Source organism: Acanthopagrus latus, chromosome 23, assembly GCF_904848185.1.
Source record: "Acanthopagrus latus isolate v.2019 chromosome 23, fAcaLat1.1, whole genome shotgun sequence".
NCBI classification, from domain to species: domain Eukaryota; kingdom Metazoa; phylum Chordata; class Actinopteri; order Spariformes; family Sparidae; genus Acanthopagrus; species Acanthopagrus latus.
The window spans coordinates 2,885,470-2,908,367 of NC_051061.1; the positions used below are offsets into that span (position 1 = coordinate 2,885,470).

The window sequence follows — 22,898 nt, forward strand, 5'->3', positions numbered from 1 at the left end:
ACGAAGAAACATTTTATGATCTCTCTCTCTCTCACACACATACACACACAGACACACACACACAGACCCAAAGCAAACTTGGTTTCCTAGCTGTGTCACAGGATTTATTTCCAGTCGGCTTCTCAAGACAGTTTTAATAAAAATGTATCACGTTCCACATTAATAATTCACCATCCGACTGCCACCAGGGCAATTAAGCGGTGCAGCAGCATTAATGAAAGTACAATCTGTAGCATATATCTCTTCAATCAATACCATGTCTGAGTCTTCACCCAACACCCATCTTCCCCATCCTGTGTGATGGTTTCTATGCTACTACAGTTGGTCACAGTGATGGTGTTCTTAGTGGATAAAGGCACAATTCAATACTCCAACAGAGAGCCTTCCAAAAACATTACTTTTTTGTTTTGTTTTGAGTTCTTTTCATTGCATACACTGATAAATAATAAACCTTATATTCTCAAATAGTGTCCTCCTTAAGATAGGCTTACACTGGTGGCAGGATTGTATCTGATTTCCTCCTCTTTTATAAGTACGTTTTATATTCAATAAATAAGCCGTTGATAGTGTTTAATGTTAATACAAACTCATCACTTCCTCTATGCTGTTTTTGATAACTTCTGTAAAAAAAAGGACAGTTCCACAGTGCTAATTCCATAATTGCAAGTCATAATTATAATCACCACTCTGCTGCTCTTTCTTTTTCTTTAAAATACTGTGATCAGTTACCAATGAATGTGGTCAAAACATTCCTGGAGCTTCATAGAAAAACAGTCAAGCAGTATTCTTCTAAACAGCTGAAGTAGCTGGGTTCATTTCCTTTATTTTTGAACATTGCCTACTACTTCAGTTGCTTGGGAGAATGCCTGACCGCTGTTTTTGCTCTAAAAGTTCCAGAATGTTTTGTGGAGTACGAAGCAAGACTTTTCCTGTGGCAACCTGTTGTTGTTGTTGTTGTTATTATTATACTTTTTAACCTCTAATTATTAAAAGTGCTGTAATGGAAAACTGGAACATATACTACATGTATACTGTATGTATGTATGTATGTATATGTCTACGTATTTCATTCTCATTTCAAATGACCTTTGTGGCAATTTTAGTATAGATTTCTGCGTTTATGAGGTGCACCTGAATGCACCGTGAAGACCCTCTGACTGTCAACGAAGTAGTAGAGGACAGACATATAGACACATTTATGGGGACAAATGAAAACAAAATGCAGCTGGACTCGGCACAGTTTTTATAAAATGACTTTCTGTACAAAGTATCAGTGTAGCGGAGAGTCTTAATGAGATTTACTCGCCAAACGGAATATGTATGCCCACATTTGGAGCCTGGCCGACTCTGACTCAGGCATATTCTGTCAGCTATATTAGTTGTAGAAACTGAACTAGAGAGAACGGCACGCATTTTGTATCTGCGACTTAGGAGCTGACGAATTCTTCGGTGTAAAACTAATGCGTGAAATTTCCAGTAAGAAAAGACAACTCTCTCCTAGCAGCAGTTAACTCGCCAAAATTTAATCAATGGGGAAATAAACTTCCATTCTGAAGTCGAAAAATGGAAAAGAGATACAACTTGTTTCCATTATTTCGCTTCAAAATCAGAGAACGGAAAATGACTCGTATCCTGTTATTCGTTTTAAAATCGTAAACCAAAAAACGGGAAAAAACTTGTTAACTGATGTTAGATACTGTCTTCATGAATGGGAATTGGGAATGAAGATAATATTGCCAATTTTCATTCCAGATTTTGCCATAGGAAGGCACCGTATGCTGCCAAAACACTTAATCTGATCCTTAGACCGGTGCACTTCAGAGTTCTGAAGTCATCATGTCGTTATCTGAATATTCAGACTTTATTACAGCCAGGAGGTCAAGAGGGATGTCCTGTGGCGATACAGCCACAGAAACTTTCAACAGCCACCACTTTGGCCTCCTACGAGGCTTTTCTGAGAGTGCGGCGGTGGTGCTCTGAGCAGGGACTTGGTGTGAAGGATTTTTGCCCTGTCAGGCGACTGGAAGGCAAAGTTGCAAAAGCAATTGAAGCGGTAGGTCAGTGTTTGTCACATAAAGATTGAGTGGTCATGAAATAAAGGATGATTCTTCACAGTGTTCTGTTTATTCACTTTGGAGCATAAACAAAGACGTATGGGCTACAAACTCTGTAGCAGCATCATTACCTCCTATGCCATTAAAAGAAGTTTCATAAAATAATGCCTCTTAAATTGTGAGATGGCTACACATTTTTTTTGCCTATTTTTTTTTTTTTTAGTAATTTAGTAGTTATTTAGTCATTTGTACTTGTATTTGCAGTTTTTGTTGGGTTCTCATTGCATCCCTGCAGTCATTACAGGAAATGTAAGGTCCCTGGCAAATAAGTGCTCACCAGGACGCAGAGGGAGTACAGAGAGTCCAGTATTGTGTGTTTCATGGAAACGCTACACGAGCAGATAGTGGATTTCAACGCCACCATCCCTGGCTTCTACTCGGCCCGAGCTCACAGAAGCACCACCGTGAGCGGCATCCGCCATCTGGGAATGCTGAAGCCACGCGTGACGTCATCCACACTCTGACAGCGGGACTTAAGACGAGACACCCTGGAGCATTCGTCATCATCACAGGTGATTCCAACCACGTCTCTCTCTCATCCACACTCCCAACGTTTGGCCAGTTTGTCAAATGCAAAGGTAAATAAAACAATAGATCTGCTGTATGCTAATGTTAAAGATGCATACAGCTCCACAGAAACACTGCAGGGTGCCCTGGAAGCCACTTACTGGGATGTCCTGTACGAATCACACAGCGAGGACATTGATGGCCTAACTGATTGCATTTCTGAATACATTGGGTTCGGCGTGGACAACTCAATCCCAACTTAAGAGACCCGCTGCTACCCAAAAAATAAACCTTGGGTTACCAGCGGCTTAAAGGCCCTACTCAATGAGAAAAAGAGGGCCTTTAGGTCAGGGGACCAAGCAGAGCTCAAGTGTCTTCAGAGAGAACTTAAACATAGCATCAGGAAGAGTAAGGACAAGTACAGGACAAACTGAAATGCAAACTGGAGAAGAATAACACCAGGGACGTATGGAATGGGATGAGAGAGATCACCGGCCTCTAGAGGAAAGGTGGTGGAGCAGCTCAGGGAAATGAACAACAAGCAAACAATTTCAACCAGATTTTCAACAGGTTTGACTCCAGCTTCCCCATCCCGCTCCCCTGAGCAATCACTCCAGGACACAAACACGGAGGCAGTTTACAAGAAAGGCTTGAGCCAGATTTACTTCATGAGGTAGCTCAGGTCCTTCAGTGTCTGCAATCGGATGCTCCAGATGTTTTATCAGTCTGTTGTTGCGAGCACCGTCTTCTTTGCTGTGGTGTCCTGGGGTATGGGCATCAAAGCAAAGGATGCAAACAGACTGAATAAACTCAGAGAGAAGGCAGGGTCTGTTGTTGGCTCTGAGCTTGTCACCCTGGAGGAGGTGGCGGAAGACCGATGTTGGCAAAACTGCTGACAATCATGGACAATGTCTCTCGCCCCTCCACATCTCTCTATCTATCTATTGAGACATATTAGACGTAGACATATTTAGATATCATTTAACTCAACAGTAAGGAGCATAAATCTGGGTAGCGGGTTCTCTGGTCTGCCCAGAGGACAGACACAAATATAGATATAAATATATATTTTACCAAGTGCCCATTTCTCTCTCACATATTGGTAGGTAAGGTTTGAAATGTATACATTTAAAATTGGTGAAACAATGGCGATTAACGTCCAGGTTACACTAGCCATCGGAAATCCAGCGAAAGAGCACCATCAAACAGCTAGATAAAAAGAACACAAAAAATATAACAGCCCAGATAACTAAACAAAGCAAAAAACTATAAAAACAACATGCAAGCCGTGGTTTCCTCTACAGCAGAAACCTTAGCAACTTAGCAGCATCTATAGCAACCATTATGGCAATGGTATCATATGGAACAGCCCCACAATTTTCTGGCGAAAACTGGAATAATCTTCATAAAAATGTACAAACTAAGACTAAGACCAAGACCATCTCACAATTTAAGAGCCATTATTGTGAAACTACTACATATTGCCCTGAGGACCAACTTACATTTTTTTCTGTTTGGCGAGTAAATCTCATGACGCCTCTCTGCTACACTGATCCTTTGTACAGAAAGTCATTTATAAAAACTGTGCAGAGCCCAGCTGCATTTTGTTTTCATTTGTCTCCATAAATGTATCTATGTGTCAGTCCTCTACTTTCAGAGGGACTTCATAAACTCAGATATCTATACTCACATCGCCACAAAGGTAATTTAAAATGAGAATAAAATACATTGACATACATCCGTTGTAACTTTATTTTTCACTACTGCACTTCTGATAATTAGATGATAATAAACATGACAACAACTTCCCATAAATGTCTACATAGGTATTAAAAGTTCAACACAATAATCTTATCAAATTATTATTTGCAAACTCAGTCATATTCTTGTACAACTGGTACCCCAATAGCCTATCATGTTCAAGATGTTTTACTGCAGCATTTTAAAATGATTAATTACGAAATGACCTTAACTATTTGCAAATTAAATGTCATCTTGTTATCCCCAATCAGAACAGGTCAATGATTTTATTTGCTGTGTGACTTTTACTGTCTTGTTTATTTATTTTTTTTGCTTTTTTTCCTCAATTCTTTAGCTTGGCTTTTGTAAGGTGCTATACAAATGTTATCATTATTTATATAATATTAGAGAATTAAATCTCACACGGGATCACAGCAGAAAATATCCCTAAGCCCTGAATAGACTCCTAGCCAGCCTCCTTGGTATCCACTTGTTTTCATTTATGAAGAGCAAAACAATTTAAAAAGAACCAACAAAATAATGGCAAATCATATCTGACACAGCTCTGTTTGGCTCTTCTTCAGATCATTCAGCCATGAGGTGTCAGCCAGAGCTGCTGCTTGGCCTGGGAAGATCTTTTTTTTTTCCTTCTTTCTTTTTTTTTTTTTTTTTCTTTTCCTTTTTGAGACTTCAGTTTAAGTTTTAGTAGAGGACTTCCCATTCCACCACCAGCACAGCATCAGTCAGTGACACCACAATACAAGGCCAAATTGACAGTCATTTCCTTTGAGTCTGTGCAAAGGCACATGTCTTGGAGCATGCCTGTTGGTTGATTCAGCATGCTGTGGAAGTGGGGGAGTGTTACTGCTGTGAGCTGAGCCTGCAGGCGATCCGTTGACTCTGAGCACAGAGACTCAGGACTTGCCATTGGTAAGGGGAAGACAGAAGGAGAGACCAGAGGGAGGAATGACAACGGGACAAGAACAAGAAAGGATGCTCACCCTCCGTAAGCTGGAATGTGGGGAGGTGGAGCAGCTGCCCTGAATGTGTTGTACACGGTCCGTCCTCGACCTCGTAGGTGGGCTCCTCTGTACGCTGCTGCTGCACTGGCTGCTGGATAGGGAAAACCTGGTACTGGAGACAGAGACAGAGAACAGAAGGTGATCTCACAATACCCTCGAAAAGTATGTACAATTTCTGCTCATGGTTGGTTATCTAAGCAGTGTTCAATGTGTGATATTGCACAAAGAGTTTTACACTTGTAGTTTACATCTGTATTTGAATCCTGGAGAGAACGTTTCAAGCATTATCCTCGAAGAAAATGTGAGGAGAAAGAATACAGAGAGAGAGAGAGAGAGAGAGAGAGAGAGAGCGAGAGAGAGAGTGGCAATAGAGTGGAGCTATTGCAGTGGTATTGTTATTAACTTATCATTAATCTTAATGGAGGACGACTGACACAAAGCTTAATTTGAGAGCTGGGGTGACTGAAGGTTGAGAAGGAGATCGAGGTGCCATTTCCAACCCTAATTATACATCTCTTCAAAAAGGAGATCTAATAAAATGCTAATAGAAACAGTGAATCATTCATTGACCTGATGACAAATGGAAGGTTTCAGCCAAAGGATAAGAGTTTCTCAAAGAGAGACAAGGAGAGGAGTGATGCTGGTAATTGTTCCTATTCATCTTTTGTCACCTTGATTTTAGGACCAAGTGGCCTGACTGCTCGTAAAGTCACACTGGTGACTCTTATTACTACTCCACTGAGGACTCACTTAATAAAAAGGGACTGTGTACATATACCACTTATACACTAATGTACTGTGTTGATAAATGCATGGAAATTGCATGTGTGGGTTTATGCCAGAGCTGGGGAGCAGCTACAAGTCATGTCTGAAGTTTGTACGAAGGTGAAGTCAAGTCTTAAGTCCACTGGGGCAGTCAAGTCATGAGGCTTCATAAGCAAACTGCAAACTAAAATGCAAGTCAGAATGCTAAACACTTGAACATTCTTCTGTTTAACCTGGACTGTTTTGACCATTAAAAACAACAGTGATGGTCTTTTTTTTCCAAACACTTAAATGCGGAACATGTTATTTCTGAGGGCAACATCTAGAAGTAACATGTGTATGAACGTGTTTGTCGATGGGTGCACTATAGACATGCAAGTCCAGTTACTTTATGAACATAATGTTACAGAGATAAATAAGTAGTAGCTCAGTCTACAGGGATGTGGCTTGGCGACCAGAGGGATCAAAAACCCTCTTGGACCAGGAATGTGAACTAGTAGCTAGAGAGGTGCCAGTTCACCTTCTGAGCAGTGCCAAGGTGCCCTTGAGCAAGGCACCAAATCCCTATGTGCATCTTCTGCCTGATAGGGCAGCCCAACTGCTCTAACATCTCCCAATATTAGTGTCAGGAAATATGTCAGAAGTGTCAAAGAAATGACGGGATGAAAAACTGAATTTCTCTGTAAAGGGATTAATAAAGTACACCCTCTTCTTCCTTCTTGACGCTGAACAGCACTGATTTTGACTCATCTCCTAAGACACGAGCATCCACAGTTAGTTTCTTCTGTGACCAATATTACCTTAACTTGTACCAGAAAATTATTAACTAGAAAAATACTACCAATATTATAATTGATATTGGACCATGGTTCCAACATTCAACTCCAAAAAGTGTTTAAAAAAAACCATGTAGTATAACAACAGCAGAGCATTTTCCAGGAGGAGTTCATGAAACAAGTCAGCGAACACTCATATCTCACCATGCCCTTTTTCATTTTTTTTTTGTATTCTTATTTTTCAGTTTTTGAAAGAACTAGACAGTTGACAAATAAAAATTGATGTGGTAATTTAATGAATCTTCAGCTCTGCCTTTTGATTCTTAATCTACTCTGCTATGAAAATATTTGAACTAATTAACCACTAGAGCCAGTCTTGGCAATTGTGGCATGATATAATAGCAGAAGTTACTAATAGAGAAGAAGGCTGACAAGCTTGTACACACATTGCACATACACATGCACACACACACACACACACACACACACACACTCTCTCAAATGCCCCAATAGCATTTTGGATACTTGAAAGGTGAAACAAAGGTAAATCAATACAAAGCAATTTTGTAATTAAAGGAACGTGGGGGTGAATTAGGCAAACGACTGTCTGGAGAAATTGAAAATATTGATTTTAATTTAAAAAATATATTTCATACATTTTAATGTCCTTGTAGAAATGGACAATTAGATTTCCTTCTCTCTTGTCCTTTGCTTTCCTTCACTCCTCCTCTCTTCTGCTACACTCTTTTATCTGTCTCTGTATTTCTTACCACAAAATCTAAGTATTTTTCACCTTAATGGCCATGGTTAATGACAGTGTGGGGGGTTGGGTGGTGGTTAAGATTCTGGGGAGGTGAAAGGTAGGATAGCCTAGGCTGGAGATGGCTTGAGGGTTTTGCAGAATGTGCTTGTTTTGTAGGAGAGATGACAGTTTGTTGTTGCATTTGTGCGACTCAGCATACTTCTCAGGCTAAAAACAGACTTTGCCAAGTTGCATGTTGCTCTGAAGGAAAAAGGAAACAGAGAGGTGATGAAGGTTAAAATGAGTGGGGCGGGGTGCTGAGGAGAGGGAGAAAATTAAGATGTCGTAGAAACTGAAGAACAAAACGGGTGAGGAGGAGGAAGATCGACACAAAGGAGATGGTGAAACATAGAGAAGGGCATGTCCTCCTACCTGCATAGAATTCTGGGCTGTAGACAGCGCTGACCACTGGATTTAGCTTCCAGCCTAAAACAAGACAGACAAAGACAAATATATAGAACAAGAAAGGTGTTGTTATTGAAATTAGTTCATGCGTGGTATATTCTGACTCAACTTTCATCCTCCTAGGACTGTAATTAGACATTAAGAACAAAATTAGGTCACAAGAACTTTTAATTAACAAACTGAGTATTTGTTCCTCCTTGACATGTCAGTTGCCAAGACATTTTATTTTGTCTTCTATAAATTCCATTTTTTTATCCAGCTAACTTTCAAACATCCAGTACCATATACCATTTTTCAGTGAAAAACACTTGTTAACTTTACTGACCATGTAGATGTGTCCAGTAAGGACACATCATAGAAAAACATCCCTGTTGGGATATGTACCCTAGTCACCTGAGTGAGAGTCTTATGATTAATTATCCAGCCACGACAGCTTGCTCCATGTGACATCACAACAAGATGATAACTATTCTACTCTATTCTATTCTATTCTATCCTATTCTATTCTATTCTTTGTTCTCGGGACAATATCAACATAGTAAAATTAGGTAAGCCTTGGTTCCAATGTTTTACCAATATTACAGTTATATTAAAGTTGGTGGACAGATTTCAAATTGAATAAGCAGAGGATGTAAAAAGGAGAGGATGGAATATCCTCCCCCCTAGTGATGCGTTGAGGAATAATAAAATCAAAGCTAGAAATTCATAGTGACCAAACTAACATGTATATGATAAGAAGGTATAATGCTCATTATGACCATTGTACATAGTTTCAACCTTTCTTAGCATGCAATCAAGCAATTAAAACTAAACACAAAGAACAGCTGAAACTAATGGGAATGTCATTAATTTTGCAGATATTAGAATGGACATTAAAAAAAAAAAAAAAAAAACACATAATCCAAATTTTGGTGATGGTACTAGTGATGGTACTAGATAAACAGTTAAAAGCTCGAGAAAGTGATTATTGTCCATCCAGAGGGTAAAATGAATGTACAGATCAAATATTATAGCAATCAGTTTGATTGACCATATTCACAGAGTGGCCATTTTCCTGTGACATCATGTTCAGGATGGGAAGTTCAAATGTCACACTGCTGTTTTCCTGGCATGTTATATAAATGTAGGGAATCCTACAAATCTTAATTTTTCAACTGCTTCCTGTTTGATTAGCAATCGACAATGGACAATGAGAATCAGGATGGACATGAGGCAACAAGGTAAAGGTGAGGTTCAAGGTAAAACAACATATTTGATAACCAATTAGCTACCTCCCTGCTAACTGCTAACAGAGTATCCTGGCAGTTTTTTGCAGGAATAAGCAGTGATCCTAGAAAGAGACATTGGCTGAATGGCAGCATGTACCTGACCGCATTAATGGTGCCCTCACAAATTGTACAAGTAACCCAAATCATGGGCAGTGTCAGTTCAAGCTTGTGAGCTGAGCAATACAAAAAACGGGTGACATGAATGCAAACAAATTTAAGGCAGCCGGTACGGGTCGACACTGGAGGCGATCCGCCAAGATGAGATAAGAACAGAGCTGGTTACTATGGGTGACTGCTCGTTTTTTCTTTTTTGGGGGCGTTCATTCCACCCCTCCACAAATGCTGCCGTGGGCAGCTGCCCCTTTGCCCATATGATGAATTGCCACTGACCATGGACGTTAACCCACATACCATCACAGATGCTGGCTTTTGAACTTTCCACTGGTAACAATCAGTCCATCACCTCTTTAGCCTGGAGCACACAACATCCATGATTTCCCAAACCAATCTGAAATGTGGACTCTGCTCTGCTCACACCACAGCATGCTTCTTCTACTATGCAACAGTCCGACTCAGATGAGCTCAGGCCCACAGAAGATGGCACATTTGTCAATCTTGTTGACATAAAGCTTTCACTTTGCATTGTAGATATGTTATGATGTGATACATATGATATTTTCTTAGATACATGGGCAAACTGTTTATAAATAACATAACTGCCAGCCATTTTACACCCTTTTCCCTGCTGTGCTCCCAATTAGTAATTTAACCTGTTAAATTCCCAATTTCATAGTGATACAAATCAAATTAGAGTTTGTCAGTGCCTTGTAGGATATGTGTTGTGGTACCCACCCAATCCAGAGGACAGTGTGCACAAATGACCCTGAGTGCCACTCATTCCCTCACTCGCTCAAGCCCTCTGCTCAGTTTGCAGAAAGTGGATGACATGGATGCCAAGAAGATGCAACAGACTTTTGATTGCTTTTGGACATTTAAAATTGTTTTATTGTACAGTGAGCTATGAATCTAAGACTAATGTGTAAAGTCATTTATTTCCACTTCCTTGTGTTTATTCTATGAATTTGTGCTATTCTTAGTGCTGTATCAAAGACAACTTAACTTGTTTCTGTCTCTTGAAGTTGCATTTTACCTCTTATCTAAGAGGCTTCTCCAGTTCTAACTAACTTGAGGGGAGTTGCAGGCTTTTAAACTCTGTGTGGGAACATCCTTACAGAGTCATTAAGGAGACGTTTGAGCTTTGAGTTGTTCTGTTACCAAGCTTAGGTGAGCAACAGTCTGAATGGTTGTTTGTCTGGGGATGGAGCTCAGGACTGCATTGCAGCTGGGTGGTATTTACCTGATAAGAACATCTCCTCCTCCCCTCAAACCATCTGTCTTCTTTTGCCAAGATGTTTACATTGTTGTCCCCAAAGGAACGATTTTTCTCCTTCAGACGTTAGTGGACAGCAGAGTCTTGAGCTGAGGAGATGGCCTTCCTGCGTTGAGCCATTTGTTTATGGAGAGGTTGTTTTCTCTCCCCAATGCAAACAGGTAAGTAACTTGCAACATTGCTTAAATCCACGTATTTCTTCCTATATACTTCCTCCCCACTGCCACCCAGCTGACACTACCATAGACTGATAACTTAACCCAGTTTATCAGAAAGTAATTCAATTAACAAACACCATACCACCCCCCCAGGACTTGATTTCTCCTGCTGACATCATCGGTGATGTCACTGCCAGTATAAAAGGATGAGGCATTTTCCCCCCTTTCAACCCCTGGAACGCACGTGAAAACAAATTATATCATGCACTGAACAAATAAACTTAATTAAACTTAACAACACTTGTGTATTGTTCAAACCAAAATGATGTAATAGTTACCAAAATAAAATACAGAACATAAGCCTAGGATTTTTATGTCTACAAATTAAAGGGTGCAAATATGGTTAACAAAAACAAACACGGTAGATCAATAATTTTATACTGGGTGAATCTGGGACAAATGGGGAGGAAATCACCTGTTTTGTCACACTCTGCATCCTCCTCTGTTTCAGATGTGTCAAGGGGTGACATTTTGCTGCAGCTCTGATGTACCTCCAGAGGTAGTATCAGAGGCGCATCAGCGGCAAACTGTACCTGTGTGAATGGATAAGCCGGTGGCGTGGAGTGGGGGCATGTTGATCTGATATTGTTCACAGTGTGATAACTCAACAGATCCTTCACTCTACAAAATGTAGAGAAAATGTCATAATAAGATCAAACAACAGTAACGCAGTAAAAGGTAGTGTCTTCGGCAACTTATATGAGGAAAACAATACTGGAGTTACACGTGGAGAATTGTCTGTCATCCTGTCTGTCCTACTGACTTTTTGTCACATTCCTGCCCGAAAAAGAGCATTTTATTCCCGGTAAAAAACTCCACCACTAGCTCTTTGGTGGTCCTTCTGGCACCAGTCCACAAAGTCTTTAATTAGTTCTCTGCAGGCTCTGTTGTCCCCGTCCCTGATGAGGCTGACGATAGCAGAGTCGTCAGAGAACTTTTGTAGATGACTGTGGGGTGATAGGTGGGAGAGGTCTACGGTTTACAGTATGAACAGGAAAGCGGCTAGGACTGTACCCTGTGGGGCCCCTGTACTGCAGACAACTGTGTCCTACACACAGTCTGGAATCCTCACATACTGTGACCGGTTGGTGAGGTAGTCAAGGATCCAGGATGTGAAGTGTTGGTTCACCCCTGCGAGCTCCAGCTTGTAGTTACTATCTTGGAAAAAAATCACGGCAATGGTCAGCCCTCCTGACCGAGACTTCAGGGAACTTTACCCCAGAAAACAGCATCCCTCCCCGCACGTGAGAGAGGCAGACAGCATTCCATTTACTGATTGCGATTATGTAATTTAGAGCAAGAAACGTAACTTTGTCACTTTCCAGGATGCATGGTGGGTCACAACACATTATAACAGCATCTGTATGATCAGAAACAGTCAGTGGGTACACACGATGAGGAAAACACACAGACATCATTGCGTGTACTGTCACGCCTCTTTTGGATCCGCAGCAATGTTTTGCTGTGGGAATTACACACTGGTGTGGCTTCACACCGGAGCAGCTTGGTTCTGTGTGAACAAACAACAACGGAGAATTGGAGAACATCCGATGCAGAGATAATGCGGTGACTCTGTGTGAAAAGTGCCACTGAGGCGAGATCCTATCAATAGCTACAAAAATGGACCCAAACTGGACTTTTCTTAAAAACCTCTTAAAGATCCAGAGCAGACAGAAAGGAGCAAGATGTAACAACATCATAATTCCTTATGTCGAGGTAACATCTGGGAAACTCAGGCATAAGCAGAGTAATGTTATTTATGATGTTCAGCGCATCCATAACTGCACAAATTTGTACATTATGGAGACAAAGAAACCTCTCCATAAATGAATGGCACAACACAGCTCAAGACTCTCCTGTCCACTTACATCTGCGGAGAAAAATAATTCCTTTGAGGACAATGTAAACATCTTGGCACTGAGGAAGGCCATTTGCTGATACCCCAGAAAACCTCCCTCATGTGACCAAGATGTTTTCTTTCTATATATATACCAAATAGATAGATATACCAAAACACACTGAGTTGGGCTTCAAAAAATGCCCATATGGAACTGTTGAAAGGAGCACCATTTTTTGAAGTTCATGCAGCAAAGAGTACTACATACTTAAAGTAAAATTTGAAATACTTAAGGCAAATACTAGTACGTGCAATTCATTTTGGTTAATTAAGTATCCATCTGACTGACTTGAACTTATCAGTCACTGTTTTGCTGAGTTGCTAGGAATGGTTCTTACATTTCATGGTAGATTCATCAACATTCTGAAAACTGTTTTTAAACTTACACCATAATCAAAAAAACCCTCAGCTACACAAAGATGAATCTGGCTGCATCACTGATGATTTCCATGTGTCCGATTGAAGGGGTTGAATACTTATGTAACATGCATCCTGCAGATTTGTAATACATTTAGATCACTTAGTTTCGATATGTTGTTTTGTTTTTTTTTAAACAGCAGATAAAACCTGTGTTGACTTAAAGATAGACAATCAATGAAAAATGAAAATTCACAAGCTTAATCTTTTCTATTATGCACTGTAAACATTGACTCAGCCTTACCATTTGCATATGGGTTGACAGTCTTCTTATTCGTCATTACGCGGGCTGTTGCATTGTTGACCTACAGCAGATAAAGAGGGTTGAGTTATGAGTTATGACACTTACATGTTCATAGTAAGTCCTATACTTGTAAAGAGTAAACTTGCATGCATAGTTTCCTGATGTAATAAACAAAGGAAGCAGTACACTGTATCATGGCAAACACCCATGTCATTTGTGTGTTTTTCAAAATTGCATTCAGAAACACTTAAAAACACATCAAAATATTTTTTTTTTCCATTTGCATATTTTCTTTCATATTTTATGAAGTTTCCAGCATGCTCTCCCCAATAATAGTGACATTTCAATAACATACAGACAAAAGAAACAGAACAACAGATGCACTTGGCAAAATTATGTTTTGTAAATGTACAGATGCATGCGGTGGGGAGGAGGAGGGGGAGGAACAAAAAAAACAAAGAAATTGTTGTTGAGGGAAGAGGCGAAGAGAATATGTTGGGAGCATTATGCAACATCAAGTCAACTTTAAAACGTGAGAAGAACTGTTGTGACTAAAGCAACACAAAGCATTCACACTCAGACAACAGCCTCTCAAATTCATTGCAAGAATACTGAATAGGAATTAAAACGATCAAAGAAATTAGATGTACTCAAATGAACCAACCAAGTCAATCAGTCAATCAATCAATCAAATCATTCCATATCCAAAAAACAGCTAACGGGGTAAATTAAAATAAGGGTGCATTGTCTTGTAAAATGAAATAAATTAATAAATGGGTTTCCAACAGTCTCAGATAGATGTGCAAACGAATTCATATCTCAGTCAGTATCGCTCGCACACGCATTTTCAGGAGAACACTTAGTGAATGGACACGCACGCCGACACGCAAGAAAATATGTATGTCAATATACAGCATCAACTCAACCACAATTCAAAAAGAAATGTCACGTGAGTTTTAGCGTTGCAAACGTTCCAAAGAGAGAGGAAGAGAGAGAGGAAATGCTGGCAGAATGGCTTGCTCGCCCACACTTACCATTCCCAAACCTTTTGGCCCCGCCCACGTGTTTGTGTACTGTTACCGTTGTAACTGTGTTGGATGGGGCCCTAAACAAGCTACTGTTGGAAGGATGGTGGGGGAGGAGGGGATGAGAGAGGAATAAGCAGCATCTTACTCAGGAGGCCAAGAAAACTTTGCAATCATTCCACTGCACAAACTCTCTCTTTCAGCTCTCTCTATACAAGCAGCTAGCTGGTTTCTTAAAGCATAACTCTGACCATTTTGTCCAAAGAATGTGTCTTCATCCATCATACTGACTGATGTGGACCAAAAACACCTCAGTTGGCTCACAAAAGATATAATCACATATTGGCTCAGTTCCCAGATAAAGTCCGAAAAAAAATAGTCAACACTTTGAAGGCACCGAGAACATGTTTTTTTTTTGTAGTTTTTTTGTAGTTTTTACTGATCTGCAAGAATGAGAAAAAAGTCTGTGCAAATGTTGTGTAAACAATTGTATTCTTAAATCACATAGAGTCTTTATGTTACCTGGGCCACTGGCTAAGCCATTCCTTTTCTAAACAGGCACTCTGGAGCATCACCAGTGGGATATTATGGATCACGCTGCTTTTCTTGCAAAACCTGCTCTACCCTACCCTGGTTGCCATAATTGATCACATTTTGAGATAACTAATGAGTTGGCTTTCAGCTTGAAACAATAGTCACTTTAATGCTCCCTAGTCAAGGTGGGAATCTGATAATCCACCTCACCGTCTGTGTGAAAGTTACAGAGGTGGAATGGGGGACAGTTTCATTCTAGCATTCGCAGTCGGACCACTAAATAGATCCTTCTCTCATCACATAAAATAGAAATATCCCGCACATCACCCCACAAGACGAAGTTACAAGAGTAAATGTAATGTGGTAACAGGTAGTGTCTTCAGTACATAAATGAGGAAAAGACTCATTGACTCATTGTCTTGCTTCTGCCCAAATAACAGATGATTGTGTGCTGTGATTTTGAGCAACAAACTGTTGCAAAATGTCTTTTTGGCCTTCCACTATTGTGTTGCTGGAGTTCCTGTCTCTAGTAACTTATATACAAAAACATCACCAAATTTAATTTAACCAAGACTTCCGTGAACTTCCCCCAGGAATACAGCATCCCTCTCAGCAAGTGAGAGCCAGACAAAAAAAAAAAATCAATGTATCTGTAAATATCAGTGTATGTCTCTTTTGGTTAAGCAACACAGACATGCTGTATAAAATGACACACTGGAGTGCTTTATGAACTGCTTAGTTCATAGTGCACAAACAGGGATGGCGTAAAGGAACGTCTTCATTGTGGCGATATTGCAGAATCTGTGTGTGACAAGCGCTCTACCCACCCCTTTGGTGCCAGTTTTCACATGTAAAGGTCTCTGCAGTTAAGTTAACAATGATAAGTTATATGCAATGTCTGGTTATACTAGATACAGCTTACTGACAAACCACATGATTAGGTTTAGGAAAAGATCATACTTTGGGGTAAAATAACTAAATTGAGCCTAGAAACGTTTGTTATGTAACTCACTGGCATAAGTTTGGTAAGTTAATTAATTTACATATGTGAGCTAACATAAATCAAAAAATTAATCACTCCTGACTATTGGTCACAAACAGGAAACAAACTACACTCTCCGAGGCAAAATCCAGTGTGTTTACCTTCCGAAAGCCCAAACCACCCCCGACTCTGACTTTTCTTGCACTTGATTCTAAGAGAGGAGAGGAGCACCTCAAGAAGTGATGCTAGAGGGGAACCGATGGCATCAAATGTCGGAGACTATGGCCACTAACCAGGCTGCTGCATTTGTAGGACAGTAGGAGCCATGATAACATGGCACACTACTTATCCAGATCGTCTTGAATTTTCAGTCTATGAGCTAACCAAAATAAATCAAGAGAGCAGCATTCCACTGAGTGGCAGCATTCCAGTGGCAAAAACCTCAGTGTTGCCAAGCAAAAAAGCTGAACTTGGCTCACATTTTGCAGGACTATAATGTAATGTCACCCTCAAAGGTTGTGCTGTGATCACTCAAATACAAGGAAATGCAGATTCCATGTAGATAACTCTGTAAGAAGAACACTGTTTGTATCGTCTACTCTGTGATTGGAGAGATGAAAGACAAAACAATTGCCGCCATTATACATTTCCAGAGTTCCAGAGAATCCTGTCATTGAGAATTATAAATCATTGTGCAGTGTTTTGGGGGCTCTGAAAAACCTTTGAACTCATGAATCTATTATTCAGACTGGCCTCCCTAAATTACTTTTCATTTCTTTTCAGGTTTCTCTCTTGGATGGCCTATGTCTTTTTCTTTTTTTTTCTTTTTACCTTTTTTTTTCACTGACCATTGCATTGAAATCCTTTTGTAATCTCTTCTTTGGGTCTTTCTCAGGCTTGCTTAAACATGTTTTTATGATCCCAATATAGATCATTTTAATGCCATGTGGAAATGGGTTTTAGAGGTGCAACTTCCTGCCCTGCAAAGTGCATTGTGCTTGAGGCATATGCTTTCTGCTTCCACCAGCAATAGACTTTGGATGCTGTGAAACACACCATAGCACAGCTGGTTGAACCAAAGCATGTAACGGCCACTATCAGCTCTGGTGGCCGTGGAACCAGGAGATGAGCCATTGCTTATCTACCAGTGGGAGAAGACTGGAAAAGTACACACTTCTGTGAAGTTAGCCACTGTAAGATGTGGTTAACAAAACAGTTTATTTTATCCTATTTTTGTTGCCTAAACCTAACCATGTATTTTGGTTGGCTGAACTTGAAGTGTGACAGAAAATAGGAGAAAAGGGAAAATAATGAGTGAACAGTGTATAAATATGTTCCAAAATGGATACAAACATCAGTCTTCAGGTCTGAGTCGTATACTTGACCCATTCATCCACAAGTGTTTTCTCCAGAAGCTGGAGCAGTCTGTTGGAAGTGTAAAGAAGGTCCTGGAACTGTGTATATTATGGTGATGCAGCAATATTAGATAGACCTTTGTGCATGTATCAAGGAAATTGCAGCTGTCTTTATGAGAATGTAACAGGAGTGTGGGTTGATTCGGAGGTCTTATTGTAGAGATCTGAGAAATAGTGATGGTGTTGCCATAGGAGGGAAGGAAAGGACAGCTTGAACTGAAAACAAAAGACCGTGGACTAAATCTTGGAATACAGTGTGTCCCTTGCACTGTGTTCCTGCTGCAAAATATGGTTGGAGCTGAAACCTGTACTTTTTAAGTGTCAAGCTTGAGGGAGAGCCGAGTTTAGCCCAGTTTAGCTTTTTGGCTCTTCAGTGGCTTTAGTTAGACTGAGTGCAAAGTGTCAGAGGTGGACTGTGAAAAAGAATCCTGCTGATGTGAGTTATTTGGCTCATAGTAGAAAATTGTGGCTGAGCTGAACTGGATAGGTCTATTGCCAGCTTCCCCCCAAAACGACATATAGCTCGTTTCCCATAACAACGTGACTGTTGCAGCATGCCAGCGACAGGCGTATCGGATCTTGTTGAATGGTCATAGATTGGTTACATTTAGCCAAGAAAACTACTTGGTTATGCTGAGGTCCATCCACCTTACGATGGGTAGATGGATTTATCGACACTTGCTGTGGGGCCAAGGCATCATGGCCTTTGTCAGGGTAAAATTACAGAAATACATGTTTTTACATCTGCAGGTACGACGGGCAACAGTGCCTGGTCCCCAAGGGATTAGCAATGGAAGAATGCTCCTTAAATCCCCAACCTCTGACTATGGGACGGTGCTAATTCTGCCCAACCCTGGCTTACAAAGTGCAGCCCATTTACCAAATTCCACATGAATCAAGTTTCAGTATGGATCGTGTGGACTCTACAATATGGTCCATTGTTGAAACCAGTCCTGATTCAAAGTATTAAAATCATAATTTTGATATAAGGTAAAAAATGGACAGCGTTATGCTTCAAGGCTGGCATAGTCTACCTGTTGTTTTCTCAGCGTGGACACAAGACATAGAAATATTACTAGGGTACTGTGATTTTCCTAAATCATGTTAACCTTGCATTTCACTCTCCAGGTGTTATCAAATTCCTAAGTACTTCCTCCGCCCATGGATAAGCAAGATTAAAGAATGTTGGGGGAAAGCTCCTTTCTTTATTAAACATATATAAGAACATCTCTTCTTTTGAAAATTCATGACCAAACTCCAAAGCACACAGGTGAATGTGAAAAGTGAGTTTCACTTTTAAACCTTTGGTCAGGTAAATGTTGTTGACAGTACAAAATCAAGTAAAACAAGAAAAAGGAATAAAAAAGAAAACAAACAAAAAAAAAAACAAGCAAACTCACTCACATACATTAATGTGTTATACAGTAGTTATACAGTACGTCAACATGTTTGTGTCTGGATTAATAATACTGCACAAGAAAAGGGAAGTGATGACGCTTGGATGACTTGACAATTTGATGCCATGAAACAGATGGCAAGGTGGGATGTGGTGGCAGATTGTCAAATGCTCACACGCACAAACACGCAGACACACACAAACACACACACACACACACACACACACACACACACACACACACACACACACACACACACGAACACATACAAATACAAAGAGGAAAAGGGGAGCAGGGAGAAGGAACAAGTCAAAATAAATATTTAAGAACATGCACCTCTATTTTACGGCCTTCTACCACGGTGCCATGTAATTTCTCTCTGGCCCTGTCTGCATCCACGCTATACTCGAACGTTACGAACCCAAAACCCTACATGCAGGACGGAAAGAGGCAAGAACATTCACATTATTTTCATTTTTTTACATATTATACCCAACATTGCAACATTTTCAGCTCCATGTTATATGTCAATTTTAATGTATTCTATATTAACCAGTATCCAAAATATTTCACAGGCCTATCAAGAAAAATTCAATGATATTGTTGCTATGAACCCTGCGCATGGGTCAAAAAGGGTAACTCCACCAATGTTACAAATGATTTTTAAACATTTTACAAAATGTGTTTGTAGGTCTTGGGGAGTACTACTGCAGAAGCCTTTACTGCAGAGTACCCTCATTGCAAGGTAGCAGGGCAAACAGATTTATCAGATTAAGTCATATTATGCCACTTTCAGACCAAAAGTGAATAAAATATTTGCATCACATCACACGAGTTTGATCACAGGGCTGTGCATTTTTAATTGCGTCTCCTCGCTCAAGTAACATGAATAAAAATAGCCGCATCTGACTGCAATTAATGGATTAGAAGAATGCCAATCTAACAACAAGCAAACAACTTTTACAATGCTTGTTCCCTGAGTGGAGTTTGGATCAATAAGAGCTATATTGTGCTGTGCTGAGATATACAACTTAGAGTCAATTAAATCTTAACATAGCACAAAAAGTAAGGAAACGTGTGTTTGGCAGATTATTTCTTTATTGTAACAATGCTTCTTGGCAATAAATCTTATACTGTTGGAAAGCCTGTCTATTTCCATTTTAAATGGTGCCACATTTGTAAGGAACATGCATTGATGGGATTATCAGCGCTGAGTATGTGGGTTGCGCCCATGAAAAATTTGCCAAATCTTCTCTTCCAATGCCAAGCAGCTTATTCTGCTGCTGCTATTGAGTCTTGTCTTGTTTTGAGTTTCTGGTATCCCCAGATGTTGACAAATCAGGTAATCATTGGAGGCAATCTAATGGAGAGAGTAATCGGGATAAGATTCTGCAACCAGTGGCAATCCCGTATCTCCACAGATCGGTCTGGGACCGAACTCAAACCATCAAGATAACAATGCTTGCCCCCACAGAGGGTTTCTCCTCCAGAATTTGGGAGTAGAGAAGACGGAATGCCAGAAAATATTCTTGCTTACAGTCTTGTTTGAGCATGTAGGTCATATCGGGGCATCTGAATTGAATTGAGGCTGTTTCATAATTGTTTAAATGTTCCTTGTAGTAAGTTTAAAAAAAATGTGTCATCTACAACACTACATTATCTAAGCAACTTGTCTGCTGAATGATGGTGTATAATAGTAACTTTCATTTTACATCACATCACATACATCATCTAACAACTGATAGTGTAAGCCTAGCTGAGCTGCTGATGTCAGCAAAAATGCCCCCTAGAATTCAAACTTTCTCAAAGTTGTATTGAGAAAGGTCTAATGTATTTTAATAAAATACATAAATTAAATAAGTAAATAAATCATCAAGCCAAGCAATTAAGTTAACATTCGATCTGGTGCCTCCCATCTTAATAAAAGTAACATAAATACTATATATAATATACATATAATATCAATTACATCTTTTTGTGTTGAGTAAACAGTTTAAAGTAATTCAGAGTAATTCAGAGATTGCACTCAACACACATGTACCTTAGAACCGCGCTCGTTGAAGATGATTTCCACATCTAAGATTTTGCCAAATTGCTGCAAAGAAACAACAACAAAAAAAGGAATGGATGATTTTCAAATCTCTCGTCAAATCATCGACTTGGGTTTCTCTCAAATTTCAGAAATTTCACGTATGGCATATATTGTTGTACTTACCCCGAACATTTGCCTGAGGTCTGGGTCTCTAAACCTGAAGGGGATGTTGGAGACATGAAGTCTCTTCGGCTGGGCCTTGCTGTCTGTGCTTTCAGGTACTGTCTGTGTTGGTGGCTGACTATCTGTCTGGGCTGCATCATCTGTCTGCTGGAAAACACAGAATCAAGGACACAAATAAATTATGTACAAAGGTTCTTACAGCAACTATAAATACAATTTTAAATGTGTGACATTCTGTGACATATATCTACAACGTTTACGTGACAACATAATCTTGTCATTTTCTGTATATCTGATATTATTTGAAGTATGTGTGGAACCACACACACAATCCTGCTATCGTTGGCCTCATCAGGGGCAGGTACGACAAAGCCTACAGAGAATTTATTATGGACTTTATGGACTGGTGCTAGCGGAACCGACTCCAGCTCACTGCTGGGAAGACCAAAGCTGGTGGTGGATTTCCGCAGACACAGACAACCGAAAATCCAGGCAACGAAAATTGAGACACTGACATCGACAAGTACCTGTGAGTTCACCTGAACAATAAACTGGACTGGACCGATCACACTGCAGCGACCTGTGAGAAAGGTCAGACCAGCATCCATCTGCTGAGGAAGCTCAGGTCTTTTGGACTGATGGGGACTGAGGAAGAGACTTAATGAACTTATCACAAAGTCCAGCTCCATCCTGGGATGCCCTCTTGACCCAGTGCAGGTAGTGGGAGAGAGCAGGATGATGGATAAACTGTCATTGCTACTGGTGAAGCAGTCCCACCCCTTGCAAGACACTGTCACAGCACTGGGCAGCTCCTTCAGCTGATAGACTGATACACCCCAAGTGTGTGAAGGAAAGGTATTGCAGTTCCTTCCATCCTGCTGCTGGAAAACTCTACAACCACCACTGCTCTCATGAGACTTGAATTGTGCACTGTGCACTGTTTATTCGACCCCCCTCCTCCGTGACCTCCACTGGCTTCCTTCCATCCAAATCAATACAATGGTGCTGGCCTTCAAAGCCGTCAACGGAACTGAACCCATCTGCATCCAAACACTGGTCAGAACACATGCCCCAGCATGTGTGGTTGGACACACTCCTGACCAATGTCAGGACAGCAGAATCACTTGCCATATTCTGCAAAAGACTCATTTGTTCAGACTTCAACTCAACCCTGCATAGCATGACCCTGCTGTCACATACAAATGTCCCCATTTGCAGGACTAATAAATTAATTCTGATTTTGATTTTACATTTATGATGATATATCTCAAAATAACAGGGAATTACAAAAGATCCTAATCAACTGGAACCGAAGACAAGACTCTGGGGAGTCCACAACTTTGCTGATGGGATATGTTTCTCCATCCTAATGGTTAAAAAATGGATTCCAAATGTGTGTATTGGACAACATGCATGTGAGAGCCAATCAATCAAGCAACAAATCATCCCATGAATCATGTCACTCAGTTTCAAAGATTTGTAGTCACTATGTAGTTTGTTCACTTATTCCCCTGAGCTAAGCAGTTGCATCACTACTCAAATGCATCTCAGCACTTTCAACAGTGAGATCATCACCATTCAAACTGCAATGACACTTGGCAGATACAGACTGTCTTAAGTTCTTCAGTACTTTCAAGTTTTCAGGCAGTTGCTCAAACAAGTTGTTACATGCAAATCCGTACAAAAGAAGCCTACACAGGGTGTTCATATATATATATATATATATATATATATATATATATATATATATATATATATATATATA

The 22,898-nt window shown here is 40.2% G+C and overlaps 1 protein-coding gene across 8 annotated transcripts in view; it reads right to left on the reverse strand.

Moving 5' to 3' along the window:
- Window positions 1–22,898, reverse strand: part of rbfox1 (RNA binding fox-1 homolog 1) — a 132,141-nt gene that overhangs the window by 36,961 nt on the left and 72,282 nt on the right. For 7 of the 8 annotated variants that reach the window (XR_005072994.1, XR_005072993.1, XM_037089828.1 and 4 more), the window contains exons 3-8: window positions 21,134–21,280; window positions 20,960–21,013; window positions 19,255–19,347; window positions 13,566–13,626; window positions 8,099–8,152; window positions 5,363–5,495 (exon numbers count right to left, since the gene is read on the reverse strand). Coding sequence is in view for 6 of the 8 variants with exons in the window: in XM_037089828.1 (XP_036945723.1) it covers window positions 5,363–5,495; window positions 8,099–8,152; window positions 13,566–13,626; window positions 19,255–19,347; window positions 20,960–21,013; window positions 21,134–21,280 (542 nt within the window). In the remaining 2 variants the exon portion in view is untranslated. The remainder of the gene's footprint in view (window positions 1–5,362; window positions 5,496–8,098; window positions 8,153–13,565; window positions 13,627–19,254; window positions 19,348–20,959; window positions 21,014–21,133; window positions 21,281–22,898) is intronic. The other variant, XM_037089824.1, reaches the window with a different exon arrangement.